This window comes from Chanos chanos, chromosome 7 (genome assembly GCF_902362185.1).
Source record: "Chanos chanos chromosome 7, fChaCha1.1, whole genome shotgun sequence".
Taxonomy (NCBI): domain Eukaryota; kingdom Metazoa; phylum Chordata; class Actinopteri; order Gonorynchiformes; family Chanidae; genus Chanos; species Chanos chanos.
In genome coordinates, this window is record NC_044501.1 from 7925164 (window position 1) to 7949033 (window position 23870).

At 41.8% G+C, this 23870-nt stretch overlaps 3 protein-coding genes across 7 annotated transcripts in view; 2 read left to right on the forward strand and 1 right to left on the reverse strand.

The window, feature by feature from the left end:
• The window catches only part of pkn1a (protein kinase N1a), a 14026-nt gene extending 13537 nt beyond the window's left edge, over positions 1-489 (forward strand). Inside the window, exon 22 of the mRNA XM_030779810.1 lies at positions 10-489. Coding sequence (XP_030635670.1) covers positions 10-213 — 204 coding nt within the window. The 3' untranslated portion in view covers positions 214-489. The remainder of the gene's footprint in view (positions 1-9) is intronic.
• Positions 490-3209: 2720 nt separating this feature from the next.
• map2k7 (mitogen-activated protein kinase kinase 7) lies at positions 3210-13362 on the forward strand. The gene is made up of 11 exons (XM_030780456.1): positions 3210-3333; positions 8961-9105; positions 9730-9796; positions 9990-10103; positions 10425-10544; positions 10807-10914; positions 11435-11614; positions 11828-11908; positions 12226-12368; positions 12785-12830; positions 13222-13362. Exons 1-11 carry the CDS (start codon positions 3210-3212, stop codon positions 13360-13362), a joined length of 1269 nt encoding a protein of 422 aa, XP_030636316.1.
• Positions 13363-22597: 9235 nt separating this feature from the next.
• The window catches only part of pnpla6 (patatin-like phospholipase domain containing 6), a 29717-nt gene continuing 28444 nt past the window's right edge, over positions 22598-23870 (reverse strand). For all 5 annotated transcript variants that reach the window (XM_030780927.1, XM_030780928.1, XM_030780925.1 and 2 more), the window contains exons 34-35: positions 23450-23595; positions 22598-23094 (exon numbers count right to left, since the gene is read on the reverse strand). In XM_030780927.1, the coding sequence (XP_030636787.1) occupies positions 23017-23094; positions 23450-23595 (224 nt within the window). In that variant the 3' untranslated portion in view covers positions 22598-23016. The remainder of the gene's footprint in view (positions 23095-23449; positions 23596-23870) is intronic.

Genomic DNA, 23870 nt, shown 5'->3' on the forward strand with positions numbered 1-23870 from the left:
CTCTCTTAGACAATGGACTGGGAGGCTCTTCTCTTAAGGAAGCTCCCCCCTCCGTTCCTGCCGACCGTTGGAGGGAAAGAGGATGTCAGTAACTTTGACGAGGAGTTTACGACGGAGGCCCCTACTCTCACCCCCCCTCGGGAGCCGCGCCTCCTCACGCGGAAGGACCAGGACAGCTTCCGAGACTTCGACTACGTCTCCGACCTCTGCTAACTGTCGAGCAGGGAAGTCTCTGGGAGCTTTTTTTTTAGTTCATCTGTCACTGCCAGGAGAGGAGATTTGACCAATGGGAGAGCCATACGCCCGACTAGAGAGCAGACGGTCTGCCCCTCCGCCTTGACGTAATGAGAAGGACAAATTGTGATTAACCTATCAGAGTAAGACTACACAACAGACCGCTGTGTTTCTATGCTGTGACGGCAGGAAGAGGATTCAGAGGGAGTGACAAACATATTGACACTGAGAAACAGTTTGAAGAGTGAGAAAGAGAGAGAGAGAGAGAGAGAGAGAGAGAGCAGTTTGAAAGGCTGACCATATTTCTGTGGAAGGAGCCGGCTGTTGTCGGTCACCGGTCAGCCTTCAGTTCTGCTGCCTTTGTGTAAAACTTTGGGGATGGTCTGACAAGAGAATGATGGGAAGTGTAGTTCTGTTCATGCCGGCTGTAGTGTAATGAAGGGCAAGGATGGGTGTGATTTGTTAAAAATGATAACCCATCATAATTCACTTTCAAACCAGCATGAACCACCTCCTCACACTCTCCCATGCGCTCTCTCTCTCTCTCTCTCTCTCACTCACTCACTCACACTCATTCTTTTTTCTTTCTCTCTTTGCTAAGCCAAACATTACTGTATTTCTGTAAACCCTTCTCCTCTCCCTGTCTGTCATGGCACACAGACCAAAGGTCCAGAGGAACGCCTGTGTAAGGTTGAAGAGACTTTTCTGCAAAAACACTGTGATGTACAATAGAAGACAAAATGTTTAGAAAGAGGATCTTGGTGGATGGAGTGATGCCTTAAATTTATACTGAAGTCCTGTGAGAGAGGGTTTTTCATCTAAAACTGTCAAACGGCCTTTGGAGGACATGAGGACAGATACTGAAACGAATGCCTCACAAGCGATAAAACACACACTTAAGGTCAAGTATATGTTCGAAGTTATTTTAGGGTTGATGTGATCACTAATATGGAGTCATATATTGCATACTGTACATCATTAAAAAAATACAATTAATGTATGTAATTAATGTATGCATTTTAATGTAATGCATTTTGTATCTTTTTTAAAAAAAGAAGCTTATATACTCTGGGTAGATTTTGTGAAAGTAAAGTATGCTGTGAATATTTCAAAAACATTATTTGACAAAGTTCAGCAATTTTTTTTTGTTTGTTTGTTTGTTTGTGTCTTCTACTTTATAAAGACAAAGAGAAGGGAGAGGTTATATAAAACTTTACCAACTTAGAAAATTCAACAGATTTTTTTTTGGGGGGGGGGGCATGGAGATATGTGTGAGTTGCTCTGTGAATTGGTTATAAATTCATAGTTATCCAAGTTTTAATTCCAAATCACATTTATTCACTGAAACTGAGAACTACATTTACTGCGTTGGTCAAATTGCATGGTTTCTTTTGAGGGTTTGTAACCACTGTTCGACTCCCCTTTAATAGCAATGGATCGCATCAGATCCACTGCATCACTGAAGGGTGTTCTTTATTCTTGTGGGTTTTTTTCTTATGCTATTTCAGTGGATGTTTTGGTTATCTTTTGGTTTGGACTGAAAAGGACTGTGACGTGGATGGAAGCGTTGGAGACCGATTCATTGAAGGAGAAACTGTGGACTATGTTTTTTTTTTTTTAATTATTATTATTCTTTTACTTTGTATCCGTATTTTAATTCATTTTTAAACATCACTCTGTGAAGTTTGTGTGGGGTTTTGGTGCAAGGGTGATTTCTAACTTAAGCTATTTTATGTAAGTATACACGCTATCACATTGATTTGTTGTATCCAACTGACCTTACCTTGTTCGTTCTCAGAAGAAAAATGATACAGTTTAGAATTAACGGCACAATCATTTCATTGTCCTCGACCAATGAAATCATGTCAGAATTGTCAAATTCAGATCTTTCCCTTATTTGGCTGTGAAGCGGGTTTCTGCACTCCAGACTTAACGTTGTGCCGTCTCTGTTAAAATTGGGTCTTTTCCTAGAGACTGTATTCGGAGAACTGTGAACTGGCCGTGTTGCAGAGGATAGTCGAGTAGGAATGCGCTGTACGAAAACGGGACATGAGAGATAGTAGTGCCACCTAGAGGCGATTTTACATAGAAGCAAACGGTATATATCTTACCATAGCCGTAGTTTTAACTGGCACGAAAGGAACCTTACAGGGAAAGGAAAACACACAGACACACGGAGAGGGGTGAAAAAGATATGAGAAAAAGTATTAACCACAGAAAAGGAACTACAGAAAATGTCAAGTCGCACATACACACTGTGAAGCTTTGTTGCAGAATTGTTAGATCAGTCCGGTCAGTTCTTGACTCAAACCTCATAATTGTTCATGCATCACCCCCAGACATACTTGCACAGTCAAGAGGCATCTGCCTTAAGACCAGTAAACAAATCTGACAGTCTTTATTTCTCTCGTTCGTAATTTGACATTAGTTGTTAGTCCGGCTGCAAGAATGCTTATCTTGTGTACGATTATACAAAACATGCAAGTATGAGATACGTTTTTATTTATAAAGAAGTTCCAGGAAATTACTGTGGTGTGGTCAGTGTGTTTATTTTTGTAAACAAAGAGTCGACTGACAAATGTAATTTTCTGATCTACAAGGACAAATGGTTTGTTAGTGTATACCCACAGGTTAATGTATTTGTCGGTCTGGGAGAACTACGCCTTTGTATTTCTAAAGAAAAATTATGTTTCAGATTAGTTTTGTTTTACGTGGGCACTGCATGTTTTAAAAATGTAGTCGGTGAGTGCTGATTTTTAGAAAACTCATGTACAAAGTGTATCGCCATCTGTGTGTGACTCACGAACTATTCGATAAACTTTATATGAATTTACAGCTGTTCAACATCACGGACAATTTACAGTGGCTATGGTGCGCCACTGATTTTGTGGGTCCTCCACTGTCCCTACATGCATCGTCACCACTAGAGGGAGGGATTGTGTGTAGGACACTCGATGGTGTTTTAATTTTTCAAGATGTCGTCGCTGGAACAGAGACTCTCCCGAATCGAGGAGAAATTGAAGCAAGAAAATAAAGAAGCCCGTAGACGAATTGACCTCAATATAGACATGAGTCCACAACGTTCGCGCCCAAGGCCAAGTAAGTGCTGAGAATGTGGCAGAAAACGAGACTCGAGGGCCAGAGAAAGGATTGAGAAGACAGCGGAGAGAGGGAGGGGAGGGGAGGTGTAATTGAGATGCACTGTTAGCTAACCGGCTAAGCTAACAGGCTACATGTATAAACAAACACCGACTTACATCGAATAACAGTTTTGTACTGGCGTTTAAATGTTTTTACAAGTTCAGCTATATCTTAGACATTATAATAAGCCATGGATTCGTGTTTTATAAGTTCTGCTGAAGTGGTCACCAAATGTTATCTACGTCCTAAATACGGTTTTTATCCATCCTCTGGGTTTAGCCAGTTAGCTAACATAGCGAGAATTAGCAGGCCCTCATCTATCGCCTGTCAGTCTGTAATTGTGAATCACATAAAATAAACGGGTCGTTAAAATATGTACATCCTAATTTATTCGTATTCATGTTGCGTAATTAATGATATATCCGATCGACTCGTCATTCTCAGTGTTAAACCACCTGACATGTTATGAAACATAGTATAAGTGACCGTGTTCAAGGTATCCAATAAGCTAAGGCTTCAAGTTATAATAAATAGTAATGGAAGCCTTGTACTCGGGTTCTACACGCAATGTCTTTCTATCTTCACATGTAATCTATGGCCTATTCGTTTTTCGCTTTTAGACACAGATGTGTCATTTGGTGGTTACCATAGAAATAAGCGTTTTTGGGGGGGGGTTGCTAAAATCAGAACTCTGAACTGGTGATCATATAAAGATAATATTGATGTATAGTCGATCCAGTTAACGTTAAACCGAAAGATTTCAAAGGTACTTATGGCTGCCATGCTTTAAGAGACATAACTCTTCGGTGCAGTGTTGATTTACTGCAACTGACACCGGTAGATGAGTCTTGAAAGTGATGAATTGATTAAACTTGCCGGTGCACTTTGCTAAAGGGTGTATCGGTGACTGATTTTGGTACAGCGCCAAGAGGTGGATACAAACATATATTTTACGTATAGTGCACTCTCGTTATTTAAAAGTATCTTTTCGACAATTCGCCGACCCACTGTTTTGATGTGAACTGTAGTTTACGTGTCTCTTAAATGGTTGCTTTACTGTGGTGGTAGTTAGTTGACATCCTGAACACTTAACTGACCATCCCCAACATTGACCCTAAACCCAAAATCAGTTCGAGTTCTGCTCGAGCACATCAAATGACCGTTGGTTTTGCGTCATTTTCCCCCCTCTCCTTTCAAATTTGTGTGAATGTTCGTTGATAGTTTCAGCAACCGACAGTCACTACCTCTCATCTCTTGCTAAATGTAAGTCTTGAGGAGTTTGAAAGAAGACATGAAATATTTATATCGAAATAAGACATTACGTTGCTCCAAAACCAGCGGTCCCTAACTTGAGGTGGTCACTTTAAGATATGGACGATGTTACCGAGGTTGCTGAATGGCATTGCTATATGTGTATTTGAGGTATCTGCTTGTCAATATTTTCTGTATTTTAAATGCTTGGTTTAATAACAGTTTATGCGTGTTAGTTAGCGCAGAGTAAAACTGTTATGTATGCTTTCTGTGGAGATGTTCAGCTGTTTACAAAACATGGAAGTTTACTTTTTTAATACTTGGTGAGTATGTTCTCTGTATGTGGTGGCAGTTTAATTTATAGCTGTTTGCGTGTATGAATACTATAGTGTACAGTTCCGAACATAGTGCACGTGGGTGGCCCAGGTTCTCTGTATGGCGTGTGTAAGATTGAGACGGTTTATGATTGGATAATGTGTTTGGAGGTTCGCATTAGTAGACAGAGAGTATCTGTGGGTGTTCTGACGTCAGAGTGAGTATGTGTGAGTGTGTGGGTGGTGTGATGGGGTGGGGGGCGAAAACAGGTCGTTCACTGTACAGTGGTGTCGGGACTTAAGATTGAGGAAGTTTACTGTAAGTGTGTGTGTGTGTGTGTGTGTATCTCTGTCTGTGTCATTGAGACTGGGAAGGTAGCAGTTCACTGTGCAGCAGTGTTCGTATGCACGTTCACATACAGGCCCATGTGAGAAAAACAGGTAAAGAGTCTTTTACGTAACAGAAAACATAACAAAAAAAAAGTGTAGTTGTGTATGTGTGTACAAAAAAGAAAGGTGGTTAGGTGATTCACATACATCCTAGAGAACAGAGTTGTTTGTAAGGTGATTGACTTTATAGTTCTGTTTGTTTGTGAATGTTTAGTAATATGTGTGTGAATAAAACACACACACTCATATTACTAATTATTGGTACGTGAGGAAGAGAATTGTGGCTGTTTTTTGCGAGTTAAGTCAGATCTGTGAAGTTGTTTTAGTGTGTGTGAATAAAGTAGTTGCCTGTGTAGTGATTCACGTATGTGTGTGAGTAAGGTAGTTCACTGTTAAGTAATGCGTGTGTGTGTGTGTGTGTGTGAGAGAGAGTAAGATAGTTGACTCTGTAGTAATGTGCGTGTGTGTGTGTGTTTTCTCTCCTCTATGTCTAGTCATCGTGATCCAGCTCAGTCCTGCTCCAGCCCCCTCCCAGCGCGCAGGTATCATCCAACCCATTGCTTCCTGCCACTGTACCATCTCTCTCTCTCTCTCTCTCTCTCTCTCTCTCCTCATCCACTCACTGTCCTTCTCCTAACCGTCGCATTCCCTCCATCCTTTAAAAGTCTGTCTCTTTCTCTCTCTCTCTCTTTTATAGTTCTGTCTAATCAAATGTTTCCTCTCCTCCCCATAGAAATGTAAACACTGTCCGTAACATGACTGTCTAATCTGTTTTGTTTTGTTTTTTGTTTTTTGGCCTCGCTCTCACTTCACCCTGTTTCTTTGCTCCTCTGATCTCCTCCTCCTCAACTTTTTTTACTCATCCTTTGTTTTTTTGTTTTTCTTTTCTTTTTCATCTGCCCCAAGACTCCCTTCTCTCTCCCACCATGCATTTTCACCACTCTCTCACTTCACTCTCTACCTCTGAACGTGCATGTCACCATCTCTGGCACCTTTTTCCCCTGTAGAATCGCATGTTCTCACTCATTTCTTTAAAAGCACAAACGTAAGGTCAAGTATTGGCAAATTGGGAAATATAAGCATAATTATAAGTACCTTTACCTACGTCTTTTGCTAGCAGCAATAAACAGGTTATTTTGGACTGTTTAGGACTTTTTTCTTGAATCCCTGGGAACCCTATAAGAACTTCTGTGACCCATGATGATTTGAAGCAAGCGTAAAACTATACAATTCATTTTTGCTGTTTTAGTGTGTTTTAGAAAAGCTTAATTTCACAGTCACACATTAATGTAATATAAAATTTTGATTTTCAAATGACTTAGAAGACCTTGGGAATAATCCACGACATTCTGATTATGCAAACACTTCTCTAGAAATTCGACCTTAGGGGAAAAAACCCCCCCAAAACAGATAAAGACCTTTTTCCCTCTGCCCACTTCATTCTTCTTTAGTACATCAATCGTATCAGCCCATTCTTTCCATCTCTCCCTTTATCCACTCATTTCTTCTCTTCCTCTCCCCCCCCCCCCCTCTCTTTTGTGCTAGTCCCAGTGGCAGAGCAGTATGTTTGCGCGTGTGTGTGTGATAGAGAGAATGAGGATATTAACATGTATTGCTGTATGGAGATCCACTGTGCATGATGTGACTTTAAACTGCACGCTGCGGTCACACGGACACAAACGCAGGGCAGCTGGAGTGTGTGTGCGTGCGGTCCCTTCCTCTCGGGGTTTTTTTTTTTTTGGCTGGTCCGATCTTGCCCTGTTCTCCTCCGATCCTGTCTGACCCTGCTCACTCACCTTTGCACGCGCGCACACACGCGTGGCGTTTTTCCTGACTGTTGTCGTCGTCTGGTAGTCCGCTCAGTGTCAGAGTGTGTAATCCTTTGCTGAAGAGCCATGTGTGTCTTAGACCAGATGCTGATAATGACGGTGCAGTTCTCCTGTCTCTCTCTCTGTCTGCCTGTCTTTCTCAGTCTGTCTGCGTGCTGGCCATTTGGATGCAGGCGTTTGTGTGTGTGTGTGTGTGTGTGTGTTTGTGTGTGTGTGTGTGTGTGTGTGTGTGTGTGTTTGTGCACACGCGGAGGCTGTTTTCCACTACACAACGGGTCTTGCTCCACTAACTAACCACACTAACTGTTTCTCTCCAGTGAGCAGGTGGCTGAAACAGAGGAAGCAGTTCACAGTGCAGTGCTTTCACTCTGTCACATTCTCTTTCTCTTTCTCTCTCTCTCTCTCTCTCTTTCTCTCTCTCTCTCTCTCTTTCTCGTCACCTTTTTACGTTCTTATGTCTCAGGTTATCAATTCCACGCTGTCACGCTTTACTTTAACTTTTAATGTCATTTATGCATACGCCTTGATGATGTGTTATCGTAACGAGTGCCGAGCATTCCCGAAGACTCGTGCCAAACAGGATCCCCGGGTCCGTGGAAACGAGTATTCCCAAGTCTGAGGAACTCCTCGCATCATTCAACAGCCAATCAAACAATATGTCAGGAATGCTGATCTGCTCCACACAGTCTTGAATTTCATCCCAAATAAGAGTGTGGTGATGCTCTAAGACAGTTTCAGCAGTTTTTCCGTCGCACGCACAACTCAGAGAGTTCGAAGGTCGTCGTCACTGTCTTCTGCTCTCACCCAGCGTGCTCTGCCCCAGTGCATGCTGGGAACCGCTAACACTAACTCAGGACGGCTGTGACGCTGGTTGTTTTCCTCTGTGTGTTTGTGTGTGTTTAATCTTTGTGACCTCGGCATGTGAAACTTTCAGTTCCCTTTTGAACGGTGGTTTCGGTCTGTGGATGACCAAATGAACAGCTGCTATTGCATGTCCTTTTTTGGCTAATTTAGGGTTTTTCTCTGTCGACATGTCTTTGATGCCAGTTTTAGCTTTCCCAGTGCACGGATAAGGAGAGGCAGACCTTGCAGTAAACCTGTTAGTTAACTAAAGCACCATATGCATATGAGTGGTTTCATCCAGATCAGTGAGAATTCAAAGCTAATCTACATGCCAAGATTCACAAATAGTACGCAGTCTTTTGAATTTGCAGATTAGCAGATAATTCCTCTTAAACTGTATTTCTACATTTCCAGTATTACATTTATTAGGAAAACCACAACCTACTTGCTTTAAATATCTCTAAGTGCACAATCAAGTTCAAGTTTAAGTTTATTTAGAGCCCAATATCACTGTTTACAGTCTCAAAGGGCTTTACATGCCCACAGGATTACAACAAAACAGAGCAGGGTGGCACCCCCTGACTTGATCCTCATAGCGGGCAAGAAAAAACTCCTCAAAAAACCCAGACGTTAGGGAAAAATAGGAGAAATCTTGAGAAGGACCACAAAGAGAGGAGACCCCTTCTAGGCCAGCCAGGCGTGCAGTAGGTGCCAGCCCAGAGGGCAATTTACAAAACAACAGAGTGAAATATGATTTAAAAATGATTTAACACTTGGGCAAATCTGGGCATAGAAACTGAATAACCTCTCAGATATAGCGTAGTGAAATTGGATCGTTAGCTGAGACACGGCTTTGTGATGGAGAAGCCTGTACCACAGAGCATTGCCTCTCTGACCGCCCCCTCTCCCTCGTTCTGTCCATTCCTCCTCTCTTCCTCTTCCTCTTCCTCTTCCTCAGCTCTGCAGTTGCCACTGGCCAATGACGGAGGGAGTCGTTCTTCATCCTCTGAGAGTTCACCTCAGCACCACACCTATCCCAGCAGACCTCGCCATATGCTCACGCTGCCCACGCCGCCCTACGGCCTGCAGAAAAGTTTGGAAAAGTATGACGCACACACACACACCCTGTAAATTCATATACTCTCACACTCTGTATGGTGCCCTACGACCTACAGAAAAGTCTGCAAAAGTATGACACACACACACCCTCCCACCCTGTAAATTCATATACTGTCACACTCTGTATATTGCCCTACGGCCTAACAGAAGAGTATGGAAAAGTATGACCCACACATACACACACCCTGTAAAATCACATGCTGTCACACTCTATGCATCGCCCTATGGCCTAACAGAAAAGTATGACACACAGACATACACACAAACACAATCACCCTGTTTTTTCCTATCCACTCACACTACATTGCAGTACGGCGTGCATCAAAGCCTGCAGAATAATCACACGCGCCCACACATGCGCATTGCATTTCCGTACACTTATACATTGCATATTCTCACTCACTCATAATGCATACATTACACTGTTGCCTGCAGGAAAGCCTGAAAAACCTACACGTGTCCCCTTACACAGTGTGTTTCATTAACACAAATTATATACTCTCATAAGCACAAAAACACAGACACGCTCATAGTTGCATGAGACAAGCCATGTTTGTTTCTCTCACAGAAACAGATAGCTCTGTTGATACACATGTTTGTCTGTGCAGTGCGGAGATTGACCAGAAACTACAGGAGATCATGAAACAGACGGGTTATTTGAAGATTGACGGACAGGTGAGGACGACCGATCAGAACGCTCTCTCTCTTTGATTGTCAGTCCCTGTTATGACTTACATACACTTCGTGATGTCTTAACTCAGCATTTTGCAGTGGGTACTGTCACTCCTTTGCTTTCAGTATTATCTGAGAAATGTGTGTGTGAGAAATGTGTGTGTGTGAAATGTGTGCGTGTGTTTTCCCTCCTCAGCGGTATCCGGCTGAAGTGACAGACCTGATCAATGAGGGGGAGATTGGCAGCGGAACCTGCGGTCAGGTGTTTAAAGTCCGCTTTAAGAAGACCGGTCATGTCATCGCGGTCAAGGTTAGTCAACTCTCTCCATCTGTCTTACCATCAGTCCGTCATCAACAGCGCGCCTCGCTTCAACTCTACGCGACAGGCGACTCTATACGGCCATCTCTGTTCTGCTTTATAGCGAAGTAGTCAGTGCTTGTGTCTGTGTCTCTTTTTAAGTGAAGTGTGTATAATTTGGTATTTCATTAATTCCAGTCTCATTAAATCCTTCATTAAACGTGCTGTTTAATTACAGTCGTCTGTGCTAATTACACTGCCTTGCCTTAGCGGAGCCAGTGGGAAGGAGTTTGTTTATGCCTCACATCTGTGTGTGTGTGTTTATCTCCGCAGCAAATGAGGAGAACGGGTAACAAGGATGAGAACAAGAGGATTCTAATGGATCTGGACGTGGTTCTCAAGAGCCATGACTGCCCATACATCATCCAGTGCTATGGCGCTATAGTCACCAACGTGAGTCTCTCTCTCTCTCTCTCTCTCACACACACACACACACACACACACAGAGCCAGTGCTCCTTTCCCTCTGGCTCAACCAGTACCACAGAGTTGTGGTCACCACTCGTTTCAGGGCCAGACGTTTTATATGTACACCCAAATAAAACAGAAAGGGAGTGTTGTGGGGACTCGTTAACTTTAATTCGGAGTTGATGCAGAGTAAAAAAAAAAAAAAAAAAGGTGCCGTGATTGCTCAGTGTATTCCTTCTCCCCCGCAGACGGATGTGTTCATCGCTATGGAGCTGATGGGAACGTGCGCTGAGAAGCTGAAGAAGAGGATCCAGGGACCCATTCCTGAGTACATTCTGGGAAAGATGACTGTGGCAGTGAGTTGTCTTCACTTTTTCTTCTCCCCTCTCTCTCTCTCTCTCTCTCTCGCTCTCTCTCTCTCTCTCTCTCTCTCTCGAATTGATAAGCGCAGACTTTCGAAACCATCTCACAAAGGTCCTTGCTCTGTTGCTATGGTGATAGCCCCCCATCACAGCTGAATCAAATGAATTAATATGACATACTTTGTTTGTCGAAATGGAAGTCTTTGGATCTTTTTTTTTTTTTTGTCTCGGACTCTGTATTTGTAGTATGATTGTTTAATGCATTTCCGTACCCCCAAAAACCTTAAGTACAGCTCCCATGAGGACGCGATTACATGACCTAGACACAGTTTCCAAACACATCAGCAGTATTCTATCACACTGTACCACTCTCCACTTCAGACATGTGTAATATGTTATTCCTCTTCCCCCTCCTTCTCCGTCTGTCTCTCATATGGCATGTACCTTTCTCTCACAAACACTCTCTCTCTCTCTCTCTCTCTCTCTCTCTCTCTCTCTCTCTCTCTCTCTGTAGATAGTGAAGGCGTTGCTGTACCTCAAAGAGAAGCATGGTGTGATCCACAGAGACGTGAAGCCCTCAAATATCCTGCTTGATGCTAAAGGCCAGATCAAACTGTGCGACTTTGGCATCAGCGGACGCCTGGTCGACTCCAAGGCTAAGACTCGCAGCGCTGGCTGCGCAGCTTACATGGCCGTGAGTCAAGACACGAACGCACGACGGTTTAGATGCACACGCAAACGTTCTTCATCCGCGCTAACCTTTACAGAGAACACCGTTTATAACCACAAAGTTACATGAACGCGCACATATACTTGTGAATACACACTACACATGAAGTCAGACACTGCTTTCTGCATGTGTTAACATGAGTGTGATTTGTATGGGTGTGTGTTTGTGTGCCCTCAGCCTGAAAGAATAGATCCTCCGGATCCCAGTAAGCCGGACTATGACATCAGAGCTGACGTGTGGAGCCTGGGTATCTCTCTGGTGGGTATCCTCTTCACGGTTAGACATCTGACCTAACAACACAGCTTCACTTCCCTACCAGTGCTGTTTAATAACAGGCTTTTCTTGACGTCCAAACTAAACAGAATGATCCGGGAATCGCGTTTAAAGACCTGTGTTGTTTTGTAATTAAAACCTCTGACAGGCAAGGAATAGTGTTGGTTAATAATACTGTTATTCTGAGGTGGCTTTGTTAATGATGCTGTTATCCTGTGGTGCGGAAAGCCGCCTGCTTCAGGAAGCATTTCTCCCGCTGGTCGGTTCGTGCTTGAGCTACAATTGGTCCTCCTTTCCTGCAGGTGGAGCTAGCTACAGGGCAGTTCCCTTATAAGAACTGCAAGACAGATTTTGAGGTTCTGACCAAAGTGCTGCAGGAGGACCCGCCCCTGCTCCCTCTCAGCATGGGCTTCTCCCTGGACTTCCAGTCCTTCGTCAAAGACTGGTGAGACTCCCTGTCACACACTCACACACACAGTGCATCGTCTGAGAATTCACAGGATCTGTGGGCAAAAATGAGTGTTGGCATGTAGAAGTCAAGCAAAGGCTTACAGATCAGATCAAGGATGAGGGCGCTGAGTAAATTTAAACGTATATACATGTAACATACATGTAAACATATAACATATGCACACTTTGACAACGCACATCAGCAGCCTTGGCCTCTATTGTGGGAAGAACTTTCCTTGTAAATTTTGTATAGATAGAACAAATCCAACCCTTCACATCCTCTTCCCTGTCCATGTAACTGAAAGAGACAAACCTGGGCCTGCTGCCATTGGATATATCGCCATTTCACCCTCACAATGAGTGGTCTTTGTTTACCAAATTCATTCTGTTTCTTTTTCTCTCCATCCACAGTCTCACAAAGGATCACAGAAAAAGGCCAAAATACCATAAGCTGCTTGTAAGTCGGTTTTCCTCTGTTTCAAATTCCATTCCTTACATAGACAAGGCAAACATATTCGACATTCTGATCTAAAACCATGTGGCATATGTTTTCAATCAGTGTGTCGTTCTTGTAGACTTTCATCTTGGCCCTGTGGCAGAGGCCTAGCTTAAGTTACACACTGAGCGGCGCATGGACTTGACTAAATAACCAATTTTAGTTCTGTTTAGTTGCCACTGATATCACAGTTTTATTTACATTTTGGTTCTAGTAGGCAATGTCGTAAAGCAGTTTTTTTTTTTTTTTTTTACGGCCTTCTGGCTGCGTCCCGTTGCGTTCCAAGAGTTTGAATTTGATTGGCCTTCGCTGCTGTCATTCACCCCGTGGGCCCGTGTCTTTGCGTCCGCAGGAACACAGTTTCATCCGGCGCTATGAGGTAAAGGAGGTGGACGTGGCCGGCTGGTTCCAGACGGTGATGGAGCGAACCGAGTCTCCGCGCAGTAGTCAGTGTTACAGCCAACACCAGCTCCACTCTCTCTTCAGCAGGTAGCCAGAGAGAGAGAGAGAGAGAGAGAAGGAGGGAGAGGGAGAGAGAGAGAGGGATGAACGGACGGAAGGAGAGATGCATGAATGAACAGACGGATGGAGTTTGATATGTAACCTACGTGATGGACAATTGACTGAAAGACAAAAGAGAGAGAGAGAGAGACGGAGGGAGGATTGGAGTGGAGGAGCGGAAGGTTGTTTGGTCCCTTTTTTGATTGACAGACAGACAGTGGCGGACAGGTCGTTGGTGTTTTAGCTGAGAGAAAAAGACTAATGACTCATCCACTGTTTTTAACAGGACGGACGTAGTAGTTAGCAGTGTCAAATGCAGCACTCTCCAATTCACATGCCTTCATATACTCAGCGTTTGTGTACACTTGTCCTTACAAGCTGTCGGCTTCTGTACAGTGTCTAGGCACATGTGTGTGTGTATAGTCCAGTTCAAACACTCACTCATATTCTGTTCTCAGATCAGTCACTAAGTGTAACCTAATTCACATTACACCGCAGGCCCCAACTCAGGGACCCTGAACAGGCTAGTCTGAGCACACTGAGCCGAACTGTGGGTGTGAGTGTGTGTTTTGTCTGTGTGTGTGTGTGTGTGTGTGTGTGCGTGTGCGTGTGTGTGTGTTATTTTCCGTTAAGCAGAGCTGACTTTGATGCGTCACAGATCTGCACTACCCTGTCTCATTATATAAGCCATTTACCTTAAGGTCGTTTTGTGATGAAGCGAAAGAGCAGAGTCCATTAGAAAAGAAGGTGACTTTCATCTGAATAGCTGTGTGACTTGACTTGAGTTGATCCCGTTACAAGAGAATCAGATGTCACAAACTCTAACATACACGTGCGCGCACCCACACACACACACACACACACATATATATAGACACACACATATATAGAGATATACGTACACATATAGGATTTATCACTGCATTAGTGATACTTTGTGAGTGAACAGACCTTTAGACACATTTTATGGCTTAGTATGTGATTGGTCATCTAAGATTTCCAATTTGCTGGAAAATGAAAATCTAAAAAAAAATTAGATTTGACCTCTTTTTGTTTTGTTTTTTTGTAGGGTTATTTTTGTGTATGTGTGAACCTCAGGAGAAGGGAGAAGTGCTGTAAAATGGAAAGAGAGAGAGAGAGAGAAATAGAGAGATGAAGTGGTTGACGATGAAGACCTGATCGTGTGTCGAATACGGGTGCCTGTCACGGCGCGTTCGCCAAAACAAACGTTTTTTTTAAAAGACAGAGGATTAAAAAAAAGAAAAAGATACTACAGGAAGGAGAGGGGGGGTGGGGGTTGACGGTGTGATGAGTCATCACCCGGCTGTGAGAGATGGGTAGTGGAGAGGAAGAACACGGCAGAGAACTCAGGGGACAGAGTGATGAGGAGAAAGAAAGAGTAGGTGAAGAAGGGGAGAACAGGTTTTTTGGAGTAAAATGCCGGTCTCGAGCGACTTTCATTACAAATTTAAAAAGACGAAATGACTAATTTTACCTCCGTCAAAGTCACGTCGTTCGCCCCATAACCATCTCTCTTCATTCTTTCTTCTTATTGGCATTTTACCCTTTCGTTTTTTTTTTTATCACTTCACTTTCTCTATCCTGCTCTTTTTCAGGTAGAATCAGAGATCCCATAAACCAAAGCTTTTTTTTGTTTGTTTTGTTTTGTTCTGTTTTGTTTTGTTTTGTTCGAGAAAGGCTTTTTAACACGACACTGGTTCTGTGCCATAAATACTGCTCTCAGTTACGCTCACTGGTTCGCTGAAGTCAGTTGTGAAAGAAATAGAGTTATATTTGCAGAGCCAAAGCCTCAGAGAAACTCAGACACTCTGCTTTATAAGCCAAATTACTGCTAGTGAGAAAGAGAGGAATAGAAAAAAAAAGCATGATTAAAAAAGAGAGAGAGAGAGAGGTGGAGGAGCCAGCGCGGTGGGTGTCGGTACGTTGTGATAGTGAAGCGTTGCGGTTAAAGGTGTGTTTTTTTTTAAGGATGTGAAGGAGAGAAAAGAGAGAGAGGGGTAAGAAGCAGGAGGAGAGAAGAGATGGAAAAGAAAGTATGAGTGAAAGATGAAGATGAGGTGTCATTTTAAAACAAAAGGGACGCGGTGGTTATGCTAACAGTGGGAACAGTGTTTTAAGCCAAGGCCTTTGAGTAGGTTACACAGAGAGAGAGAGAGAGGGTTTTAATGATGACTGCAGTGGAAAAGCTGGACAGTGCAGAAAAGCTTTCCATGTGTTTAAACCAATGTACCAGTTTTTGATCTTAGAGACGAAATAGAGTGATTTGTTGCTGTTGTTTTTGCTCTTTAAATATATTCTATTATGATAGTGATTATTATTATTATTATTATTATTTATTGCATTACTACTGCTGCTACTTTTCCTTTAGATGCTGCTGTCAATTATTTTCCCCAAAGGACAATTTTATCTTTTTTTTTTTTTTTTCTTTTTCTTTTTCTTTTTGAAAAAAAAAAAAGAAACCAAATACAAGAAATATTGCAATGTCTACATAATTTACCAAATAGCAGAGAAGTTGGTTTGAAAAAACGGCAGGCTTTGAGACGGAGAGTGAAAAGGGGTAAAGAACGAGTGAGGGAGCGTATGTATCATAAATAAATAAATAAATATACATTTATAGAGATAGATATAGATATATTCACCAGTAGAATGGCACTACACGTCTAACTCATTCACCCCTCACGACTTTGGATAGAACACGGGTCTGAGGCACTAACTAATCATAGAGTCGACCTATCTATATATATTTGTACTATATTTCACTATTGCTCCATTCACCGTGAGGAATATGTAATTAGCCCAAGTCTGTCTGTCTGTCCGTCCTGTGGTGGATGTAGGATGAGACCTTTCAGTTCGTAATACCCAGCAGTGATAGCACTGTCACCGTGTGACCCTCACACGACAACTCCCAAACCCATACACATCACCACACGCCGTTCAAACCCACCAGAGTTTACTGCTCTCGCGTCTCTCTTCTTTTTTTTTTTTTTTTTTTGTTTTTGTCTTTTAACGGATCTCTTCTGTTTTTTGGGGCTGGTGAAAATTCTGAGCACAGTGTTAGCTAGTGCCAGGGTAACTAAATGTTAAAGTATTGGACGTGTCCTTCTCATTCTCTCGACTCTAAAGAGTATTGTTTGGTGTTTTTTTTTTTTTCGCTCCGACAAACCTTACCTTCGTATTGGGTGGACAACACGAGCTAATATTTCATCCAGATCCAGATCAGTCTTTTATAGGCCAGGATTGGCTTATTTTTTCCTCAGTGTAGCCAGCCTGGCTAGCTGATCATTTTAATATACTGATACACGAACAGCTGACCTTTCTACTCGACGTTATTCTGACACACCCCCCCCCCCCCCCCCCCCCCCCCAAAGTCTGTGAAGCAGTGCGGGTACACTAAACTGTCCGCTTCAGCCCCGGCCCCTGGTATCCGCCAGACTCTTCGAGGAATCTCTCAGTTGTACAGTGCTTTCATTGTAAAGTTGTACAGAGTTGAGACTAGATCTGCTAGTCCAGAATCCTGCCGTCTGTCTGTCTGTCTGTCTGTCTGTCGCACGCCCTGTCTGTACACCTCGTCAAAGATGACCGTGACGTTATACACCAAAGGTGTCATCAAGGAAAAAAAAAATCTGAGTAAAGAAAATGTTGTTATTATTATTATTATTATTATTATTATTATTGCTGTTATTTACCATGATTAAAAAAAACAAAACAAACAACGATAATTATATGATGGTTATTAAATTACCGTGACATTGACATCTCTCTTTAGCTAGTGAGGCCACTTAGAATAGTCAGTTCTGATCGAGGAGAAACTGCTGAGAGACTGGTGCTTCAAACACAGCCTAGAACAAAGCTGTCAGTCATAGAGTCTAGCCATGCAAACACACACACACACACACACACACACACACACACTCAACTCTCTCTCTCTCTCTCTGTCTTAGATGATTCTCAAACCAAAAGAATTCGTTTGAAGAAGTCACAGCTGTCAGTGAAATCTTAGTAAAAAGCAGAGAAATCTCTCTATCGGTGCTGTGTGTTAGGCTCCAGTCTCTTACTGTGTTCCATTGCTTTTTTGTTTTGTTTGGGTTTTTTTGGTTCATTATGTTCATACACACATACGCACGCATACGCTAACACACACATCTTAGGTGCATTAAGAGGATGTGTGTGTGTAATTTTTTTTTTTTTTTTTAAAACCCTGGAAAGGCGATGACACTTCTTCTTTGCATACATTTGATTTTATTCTTTACTTTGGTTCCTCTGAACAGTTCCTAAGTTGATAGGTCTTTTTTTTTGCGTGCGTGCGTGTGTGTGTGTGTGTGTGTGTGTGTGTGTGTGTGTGTGTGTGTATGCGTGGGTTTAAAATCAGACATGACTTTGTTTTATCCATTTCTCTGAGCGGCTGCAGCACACAAGCCAAACACCAAAATAAGTGAGAGGTTCATTGACTAGCCATGTTAACCCACCTCCCCAGTATGACTGGGCGTGTGTGTCAGCCACTGCCCTATTGGGATATGTAGATGTGTGTGTGTGTGTGTGTGTACTGCACCGTTACAGTGTATGAGGGGAAACATGCATCTTTTGAATTTGTTTTATTTTTTTTTTGGCCATGGCAACCCATCTGTAAGTATACCAAATATTCACTATGCAGTTGTCAAAATCATGTCAGCTTGTTTTGCCCTTAGCCTCCTGTATAGACACATGCATATGGAGAAACTGGAGTTAGAGATGAGACTTAACCAACCCACAGTTTGTCTGTGTGTGTGTGTGTGTGTGTGTGTGTTTTATGTTCATTTCCTCCTCGTGTGGGTGACATACATCATGCCTTGAGCTAGTCCAGAGAGAGAGAGAGTGTTAAGATCAATAGAAAGAGAAACTTTTTTTCTTTCTTTCTTTCTTGTTTTCCCGACTTTTTATTTTTTGTTGTTGTTTGTTTGTTTGTTTGTTTTTGTTTTTGAAATGAGCTGACAACTATTTAAGGATTGTATTGGGGTGGGGCTGGGGAGGGTTTCGGGGAGGGAACGGGTACAGTGGGGCTGGTAGTTGGGGAATTTAGTTTGTTCTATGCTGTAAGGATATCAGTTGCATGTAATGGTCTCTGATGTAACTGCTATTGATTTTTGACTTTGGTTCGGATAGGAGGGGTGGGGGGGGGGCAGGGACACACAACTCTATTTATGATTTTTTTTTTTTTTTTTGCATATTCTATTATATATTCTGTACCTTTTTTTGCTGCAAAATGTTGAATTGTGTTTTTAGGAAAAGACACACTTTTGCCTTGTATGTCTTCTGACTTGTTTTAATCTGCTATTTGCAATATGAAAAAAAAACCTATATAATTTTCATCATTGTTATTGGTTGATTTCATGATGATGATAATGATGATGATGATGGTGATGATAATGCGTCATTTGTATTGATTTGAGATTTCTGTTGTCATTTTTTTTTTCTTGTTTGTCTTGTATTAGTGATTTACTCCCTCATATTTGATCTATGGTGTGAGTGAGAGAATATCAGAGTGGACACATTGTGTCTTGAAATGTTTAAGAGTACCAAAAGTCGCTGTTTTTTTTTTTCTTTTTTCTTTTTTCTTTTAAATTGATTTTTTTTTTTTTTGTCCATTGTACTGCGTATATTTAAAAAAAACATTTTTTTTTTATCATTGTTATTATGATATTCAGGGTAGAGATTACACCAAATTGAACAAAGGCATGTGTGCTTTCTGTTGAATGGTTGGGATGGAGAGTTCTATGTACAGATATATGGAGTCTATATACAGGAAGGACAGGTATAAGGTGTGTCTTTTTCTCCCCAAAACCGAGTGGCCACGTCACTCTGCTTTGGATTTCACCCTGTAACGGTGATTTGTTTTTTTTGTTTTTCCTTTTTCTTTTTCTTTTTCAAATGATTATTTTTATTGTTATTGTTATTATTATTATTATTGTTGTTGTTGTTGTTATTTTTGTTTGTTTGTTTGTTTGTTTGTTTGTTTTGATCATTCACGATGATTTCATCCCAAGTTTAGCTGGGTCTGTGTCTAGTTAGGTTTCTTTTGTCCTGAACCACTCTGGGTTCTCTAATGCTGTATAGAGCTGTATTATGGTTAGAATGTGTCGTACTAAGTGGAACTGTCAATATTACTACCTGATGTTGCACTGGAGGGGTTTTTAGTTTTTTTGTTTTTGTTTTTGTTTTTGTTTTGTTTTTTGAATTTTTTTTTTTGGGATATGATGAAACTCCGAATTCTGATATGTACATTGCGAATTACTGTTTTACTGTTGCTTAAGATGGACTGTGCTTTTAGGTCCATTGATCTTTGACGCCTCTGTGGTGCATTCAAAAGAGAACCATTATCTCAAGTATCCGGGAATACTAATTTTTTTTTTGGTTTTTGTTTGGGTTTGTTGGCATTTCAGTAGTTCTGAAACCAAAATACCCCAAAATTCAATTGATGAAATGCAACTGTGCCAACATAAATTTTTTTTTTTTTTTAAGTGTTTTTTTTTTTTCTTTTTCTTTTCCTTTTTTTGGGCTAAACGCTAGAGCTCTAGAAATGTAAGATTTGTGACCCAAATGAATCTAACCTGCACATCATCATAGCTAGTAAAATCTTTAGTCCGACAGTGGAGTAAAAAGTTACAGTGGATTGGAGTCACTGAGCGCAGGTAACAGTTAACTGAATGGTGGTGAGGAGCTTAAGACCAGACTTAAGAGTATTTTTGAGTAGAGAGGTTTGTCTGACAGTTCTCAACCAGTACAGCTTTATCGACGCTTTTGTGTTCACTTCCTTCATACCCCATAGAATGTCCCATTTCCTCAATATTTCAAATAAAAGAAATGCCATTATATTGTGAATACCTCAGGATTTTTTTGGAGAAAAAAAATAATAAAAAAAAAAATTTAAAAACTTAAATAAATAAAAACTTCTAAAAAGTTAAAGTGGTTTTCATCTTGTTGTTTAAATGTTTGAAATGTATTAATTCAACAGAGTTGGGTTTTTTTTGTCTCAGTGTTGTAGGGAATGGAACAGATTTCAGAACAGAACGAATTCTAGACCAAAGAGAAATACGCGATTGAGGCTAGCTATGAAAAGGCTTTTAGTACGTTCTTCTTGTGTGCCCAGATAAAATGTCTTTTAATCATTTTATACAATAGATACAGTTTACTTATATATGTATGTATATATGTGGGTATACATACATAAGTGTGTATGTGTGTAAGTAGTATTTTTACTCAGTTCACATCTAATACGGTGATATTTCCAAAAGAATTGCATTGTCTGGATCATTAGCTCTCATAATCTTTCTCTGCCAACAAACCTGCATTTACCATCATAATCTTTGAGTGCTAAGAGACGACTCTGGCATTAAATTAGATTTATTATTGGGCATTTGTTTTCATTAACAGTACAGAAGAAATACATCTTCAGGTTCCACTGAGTACTGCAAATGCAAATTTAAATCAACATCAACTCCACCGAGGAATTCCTCTCAACGTGTATCAGTGCAAAACTGTCGAAGCAAGGCTAAATTAGAAAAAAAAAAAAAAATTTGATTTCATTGTATTCTTTTACAGAGCTTAGAATATTTGGATTTCTCTCTTTCAAGTGTTAAAAAAAAGTTATTAAAAAGCCAGTGATAAAACAAATAAATAAAACAAATAATTGGCAACTCCTTAAGTTCACATAAACATATCAAACAGGTAAATCGTCTCAGCCCCCCAAAAATACTGAAAAACGCAGCAAGCACATCGTGGTCTGTTCCTGGGAGGGTTTTGCCCGTCTACATAAGAGATCTCCAGGCCAGAATCACTAAGCCCAAGGAAATTTGACGACAAGAAACTTGACAAGTTTTTCTATTGCAGAAACACATTACTTCAATTCTAAAACCTCTCCAAATTTTATCCTTTTTTTTCTTTTTCTTTTTTTTTTACTTATTGTCTACTTCACGTTTAAATACATCTCTTATTTTCTGCATTGCCGTCAAGAAACAGGTTCAAATTTTTGCTCTCTAAAGCACTTAGTAAATATGGCCTTTTTTAAATGATTACCAGTGTAGTTATTGAAGAAAGTGTAAATATATGACCCAAAGAATGAGTGCATATAGACTAGTCTGGAAGAATAGTGAGAGAGAGAGAGTGAGGGGGGGGGGGGGGGGGCGCTGCAGTCCACGCCACTGAGTGTCAAGTCAGACAAACTGAGAGGCCAGAGGAGGGGTCCACAGGTACAGTATCCAAATGTCCCGCCCACTGTAAATATATGTGCAACTGTCATTAAAGGCATCTTCCTCCTCTTCCTCTTCCTCTTGAAATGCAAGCAAGTCTGCCGTCGAGACCGGAATCATTAAATATCAACACAGGGATGGGCACTCACACACACACACACACACACACAGCACTGCAGAAAGAGACATCACCCACGTATACATTCATACCTCCCAACCTAGTTACACACACACACACACACACACCCCTCTAACACAAAAAAGACAACTTTTACAGACTCAACCCCAATATCCCAATATTCCTTTTTCTCCTTTTATCTATACCACTCTTTTTATTCCTTCCATTCCATCCTCTCTTTGAATACGAACTCTCCGCGTCTCTTCTTTTTGCAGTACCCTACGTCTTTATAAGTGTAACTATCTTTCTTTCACTCTACTCCTCCACTTGCGCGTGGCATCTGTCCATCCCTACATTTCTACGTCCGTAATATAGTGAAACCGTTCCCTACCTAACGCCCTACGACACTATGTCTCCCCGCTGTTAAATCGTCCACAACTTTCTTAGTATCCTCTCACGTCTCCAACTAAAGAACAAAAAACAAAAAACAAAAACTTGATCGTAAGAGTCAAGTCTCACACCGGTTCCCATTCCAAACACAAGGGTGGTTACACGCATACAAACACACCAAGGGACAAAACCACGCCTCAAAGCAGTACAATCATAACGTCTCTCTTATTCCTTCCCGACTCCTGAGGGAAACGGACAAGGGAAGCTCTTCCTCAGGGGAAAGGGGAAAGTTTTGGATGGCCAGTACGGTTTTTCTCCACTGCCCTCGGGCGTGCGTTGGGGAATATTGAGAAAAAGGCAACGAACAGAAAACTCGTTCACATATACACTCTCTCAGGTCCCACGGAGTCAGTCGCTGGAATACTTCCGGGATATCAGTTATATATCTATATATATCTATATTTAATTTAACTGTTTGAAAATGTGCGGATTTTACAGTTTGTGATTTTACTGGCCATCACTGAAGTCTAGCTCCAGTGTCATCGCTCCGTAGTCTTTTGGATGGGGTGGGAAAGAGGTAGACCTCCTGCTCTTTGGGGCACTGTGTCGTGCAGGGGGTGCTGCACCCCAATGAATTTTGGGGTAGTGAACCCCCTAACTGGCAGAGTGGGGTGCGCCTGGGGTTAGGTTGCTGCTCTGCCGTCTTGCGAGAAGTCAAAAAGGACAGGCGACCAACGCAGGGGCTCGGGACACTCCTCTGTCGGGCCGCGTCGCTACGGTGTCTTTGGTGCTCCTGTGTTTTCGAGTACCCCGGCTTCAGCCTTCGAAGTGTGAGCCGGGAGTCGAATCCCTTTCCTTAGTTCGTTGACCTTTGACCCCCGACCTTTGACTCCTGTCAGCAGTCTGAAACCTCGGAGCATGTGTTTGAGTCGCTGGGAATGTTCTTCCTCTGACGCACGGATTTCTCCTCGTCCTGAAAACGGACGGATGAAGACAAAAGGAGGTTTTAAATGTGTGAAAACAGATGGATGAAGACAAAAGGAGGTTTTGCGTGTGTGAAAACAGACGGATGAAGACAAAAGGAGGTTTTGCGTGTGTGAATCGGAGAAACACAGTGTCCATACAGTCTGCAGGACAAAGAGCAAAGACCCACCACAGGCTGCTGTGTAATCAAATCTGTCAAACACACTACTGTCACACATCTCCTCTTGTCTCAGTCACTCTTTAAGGGTCCAACACTCCACACTTAAAATAATTATCAGTGTGAAAATGTGTTCTAAATGGTTAATGCAATATGTGTGTGTGTGTGGGTAAGTTTGTATTTGTACCGTCTGAAAGACACCGTTAGGTGCCCAGTCTCCAGGTGAGTGATCTTCAGGTTCGTCTGGCTCATACTCCTCTTCCTCACCTTCCTCTTCTCTTACTGTGTCCATGCCATCCTCTTCATACTCCGTCAGACAGTCTGACTCGCCTTCTACAGAGCACACACACACAGGCACACACAAACACACACACACGCACACACGCACACGCGCACACAGTCAGAAAACAGGATAAAGACAGTAACAAAGGAACAGTCTCATTCAAAAACTTTACTTAACCTATCCATCTCCTGCAGAGGTCAGATGCTGCGCAGGGTATATAAGGGACAGTCGTGTGTAAATCATTGGTATAAGGGTATATAAGGGACAGCTGTGTGTACATCGTTGGTATAAGGGTATATAAGGGACAGTCGTGTGTAAATCATTG

What these genes read in the sequence shown, in the direction of transcription:
- map2k7 (XM_030780456.1), top strand. Translation starts at nt 3,210, where the DNA reads ATGTCGTCGCTGGAACAGAGACTCTCCCGAATCGAGGAGAAATTGAAG. An exon ending in CTGCAGAAAAGTTTGGAAAA is followed by an intron (nt 9,106 to 9,729) that starts GTATGACGCACA and finishes TTGTCTGTGCAG; the next exon opens with TGCGGAGATTGACCAGAAAC. An exon ending in CAAAATACCATAAGCTGCTT is followed by an intron (nt 12,831 to 13,221) that starts GTAAGTCGGTTT and finishes TTGCGTCCGCAG; the next exon opens with GAACACAGTTTCATCCGGCG.